The following is a 3935-nucleotide window of genomic DNA, read 5'->3' on the forward strand; positions in this document are numbered from 1 at the left end:
GAAAGAATTCTAGGGATTTTAAGAATTCTTACTTCAAATAACGAAACATAATTTTACAGAATTAACGACGAATCAAATAAGGAAGCTACTGTGGTGTGTGAAAAACTTTTAGTGAACCGACATTCTGGGTAATTTTAACTATTTGTAATTATTTTAATTAACTGGAACGTGGCTATCTTGGACAAAGTGAAGTTTTGTGTGTTGGTGATTTCTTTTTCTACTATAAATGCCTCTGATGATGGCTCCGTGGTGAGCCGAAACATGTAAGGCAGGTGCTGACGAGGTGGAAAACTTAAAAAAGTGTCACATTTGACGGAAGGAACTTGATTGTTAATTGGTTAGCGTGACGGACCAGAATGAAAGACCTTAAACGTTGGTATTAATGTTGCAGAACCAGAAGTTGTCACGTGAAAAATTGTGTCTGTCACCACATGCACAAAAATTTTGATCACATTTGGCGCTGGCAGACGGGTTCTTGTCAAGGTAGCCAATAAGCTACCAGGATTAAAGCTACGTACCCTCACGAAAGCGGTTAAATGCGTTTTCGCCATACCAACAATCAGCCATGTATGGTTTCTCAAAGCGTGGTACGCGATCTATTATGGAGGCTGGACCGTAAGTGTCTGAAGAACGCTTTAACGCATGGCTCTATCCAGGAACAGTTTGGGAAGTCAATAAAATCTATATGAGTCCTTCCGAAAAATTTAGCAGCACCCGGCGAAATAGTTCGGGAAATTTTCGTGACTGTACAAGAAAATTATACAGCTTGTTGTAGCTGTAGCGAGACTGTAAAGCTGTTTAGGTTCCTGTTGTCATTGTATAGTCTGATAGGGGCCTGCGACTATGTATAATACTGCACTTCTCTGACTGACTGCTAAACTGCTGCTGGCCCTCGTCAGCTCAGTAATTCTTGGTTCCGAGTTCCATGGGACTCATGACCATATTTCACTCGGAGCCGTCAGATTCCGTACAATTCTCGTGACTGTGAAGGTAAAGTTATCCCTGTAACAGGCGGCGGATTCCCAGAGGTTTGTGAGACATCAAGACTTCCACATTTACTAGACAATCGGCTCACAGGTGGCAGTGAGGTTGTTAGCCTTACGTGCCAGCCGCCCTTTACCCCCACTAAGATTCCTGGCATTCATTTCTGTTAGAGGCTGAGTCGGCCCCAGAGCCTTAGGGCGGCTGGAAGGTTTCGGTCAATTAAAAAATACAAAAATCGAATCCACGACCTTCCGGCTTGTAGCATAGTGCCTCAACCAACTACGGAACCGCGTGGCACCCTTCTCGTTACTGTACAAGAACATTCTACAGCCTGCTGCAGGTGTAGAGAGGTCGTGAAGCTACTTAGGTCCCTGTTGTCTCCTGTCCGGCAACAATGCACAGAACTGCACTTTTCGATGACCAGCAGAGATGGCAGGGATGTTCGCGCAAATATCTTATTAATTTCGGGATTCGTCGCATCACGAAGTGTGAGAACCCCTGACTTACGGAGTTGATATCGCTGAGGGGTGTGCGTTCCCGTTGCAGCGGCCGAGCAGGCAGCGGACATGAAGCTGCCGGGGCTCGGCGGGGTCGGCCTCAACCGCAGCACGGCCCGCCTCCTGGTTCTCGCCGCCTTCTACATCCTGTTCCTCGTCCTCGGGGCGGCTATCTTCTCGGCCATAGAGGGACCCGAGGAGGCGCAGCGCGTCAAACAACTGCGGCAGCTCAGGAGGGACTTCCTGCTGGACCACAAGTGCGTGCGTGGTGAGTACTGTTCCATCCTCTTTAACGCTGTGTGTTCTGTTGCAGCCTTACGTACAACTAACTTCCTCCTCAGGCCGCGCCATAGCTCAAGCGGTTAGTCGCTGGTTTCCCACCGCGGCGACCCGGGTTCGATCCCGGGTCTGGTCAAGTGGGATCTGTGGTGGACAAAGTGGCGCTGGGGCAGGTTTGCTCCGAGTACTTCGCTTTCCCCTGCCAATCTTCATTCCACCAATTGCTCCACAATCACCCTCACCTCTCATCTGGGGCTGGTACAATAGGCCAGAAGTGCCCGCAGTACAAGGGACTTAGTCCCACCCCACTAGCAATAAAGACACTTCATCCTTAAGTCTTCATAGTTGCTCAGCTGGTAAAAATATGTGCCACTTTAATAAGCTTTGACATTGGGCCTATCGTGAGCCAATTAAATCTAGCCAACAACGTCACACACTACACTCTGATATCCGAGCAACTCTCAGCAAGCAGTAACCCTTCTGATTTCTTTTCGCGAGATATCCTATTCGAATCTCGTCCAAGACGACTGTTTTGACTGAGGTTTTTAGTGATTTTCCTCAGTTCCCTCAGGCAAATGCCCGTATATTACCTTCAATCAGGCAACGACAGCCTCTTTCCACATCCTTACCTATTCATTATTAACCATCGACTCTGTATCGCTGAGGGTGTGGATCAATAAACCAGAAATAAATAATGTTATCCTCTCATCGAGGTGCAAGTTTCCGAAATTGCTTCCAACTCTGATGCACGATGCTATCTCGCCAATGCGCGTTACATGTTCCGATGACCGGCAGCGAGATAATATTCCTTCTGGAGACAGAATTGTGTTCCTTGTGGAGATTTGCCGTCAAAGCCGAATTTCAGCTTCAGCGTCGACTACCGCATTTCACATTTGTGTCCCAATCGATTCTCTTATTGACAAATCCATGCTACGTGTCGAGATTTGCCGGCAGGAGACTAAGCCAATGATGGCCACCCATTGGAAGGACTCGCATTTTAAGCTGCACTACTCGTTACAGGTTTGCCTATATTGACCCCTGAACCGGTATAACTCAGTCATTATTGTGACAAGGCCATGGACTGGCTGATCGGAGAATAATGGTTCGATTTCTGTCGGACGGATAAACACCCCACTTCAGATCCAGTGGTTCGTTAGTTATTGCAACCAAATCCAAATCTAAAGGGAATTTTCGTACGGTTCCCATCTTATTACTAGTACCCCACGAAAGTGTTACCTTGTATACTCGTAGTTTGCAGTCTCCGAAGATCCACTATCCTAACTAATTTCAGTGTTCAAATCATGGCCGTCTAACTTCAAACCATTGAGGGACCGCATTAGAATTCTTCTAATATATTTTTGCTACCGATACATATATCTGCCCTGTAATAATCAGACATACTATAAAGCACCTTACCGCCATCTTTGAGCCGATTGTCTAGACAATGTGGGACCCTCAACGTCTCACAACCCTATGGGCCTTCATGGCCTGTTAGAGGGATAGCTTTACTTACCTTTATACTATAAAGCATAAAAAGGTAAAGGTAAAATTTTCCCTGTGCTTAAATAATTAAGCACTACGCCATGAAGGCATAAAGGGAGTGGATGTATAGATGCATATTTTCTTGGCCTCGGCACTAGTTGGAGGTGAGTGACTGACTTCACGCCACGACCGCTTTACCCCAGGGGAAAGAGCCCACTGTACCCACTGGATAGGAGGGTGGGTGGATCCCAGAGTCGGTCCGGACGACATGGAGAAGAAAAAATTCTTGACACTACCAGGACTCGAACTCCGAAACCTCGGCCGTCCAGTCCGTAGCCAGTCGCTATACCCACTGCAATAGCCCGGCTCTTGAAGAAGAACTAAACCATAAGTTTTAAAAATGATTTAAATCACTTCGAGAGGGTTCTTTAACAGCTTTTTCAGTGAGGAGACTTTATTGCGTCGGAAGGTAGGATGACTGATGAACTGGGCTGAAGCAGCAGAGAGCGAATTCAGATACTATTCCGACATGTGTCTGAGGAAAAAACTGCGAAACACTCGATAAGATAGCTGGTATCCTGACCGAGATTCGAACAGAGAACCTCACGAACAGAACTTTAGATCAACCTGGTCGATACTTAAATAAAACATTGTCAGGCCGACGAAGACTGAAAAGCAGTAGCTGAAATTCTG

General features: G+C 46.6%; 1 protein-coding gene across 2 annotated transcripts in view; it reads left to right on the forward strand.

The window, feature by feature from the left end:
- The window catches only part of LOC111875372 (potassium channel subfamily K member 1), a 97069-nt gene that overhangs the window by 15070 nt on the left and 78064 nt on the right, over window positions 1-3935 (forward strand). For both annotated transcript variants that reach the window (XM_023871583.1, XM_023871584.2), the window contains exon 2: window positions 1531-1749. In XM_023871583.1, coding sequence (XP_023727351.1) covers window positions 1551-1749 — 199 coding nt within the window. In that variant the 5' untranslated portion in view covers window positions 1531-1550. The remainder of the gene's footprint in view (window positions 1-1530; window positions 1750-3935) is intronic.

This window comes from Cryptotermes secundus, unplaced genomic scaffold (genome assembly GCF_002891405.2).
Source record: "Cryptotermes secundus unplaced genomic scaffold, Csec_1.0 scaffold2437, whole genome shotgun sequence".
Lineage (NCBI taxonomy): Eukaryota > Metazoa > Arthropoda > Insecta > Blattodea > Kalotermitidae > Cryptotermes > Cryptotermes secundus.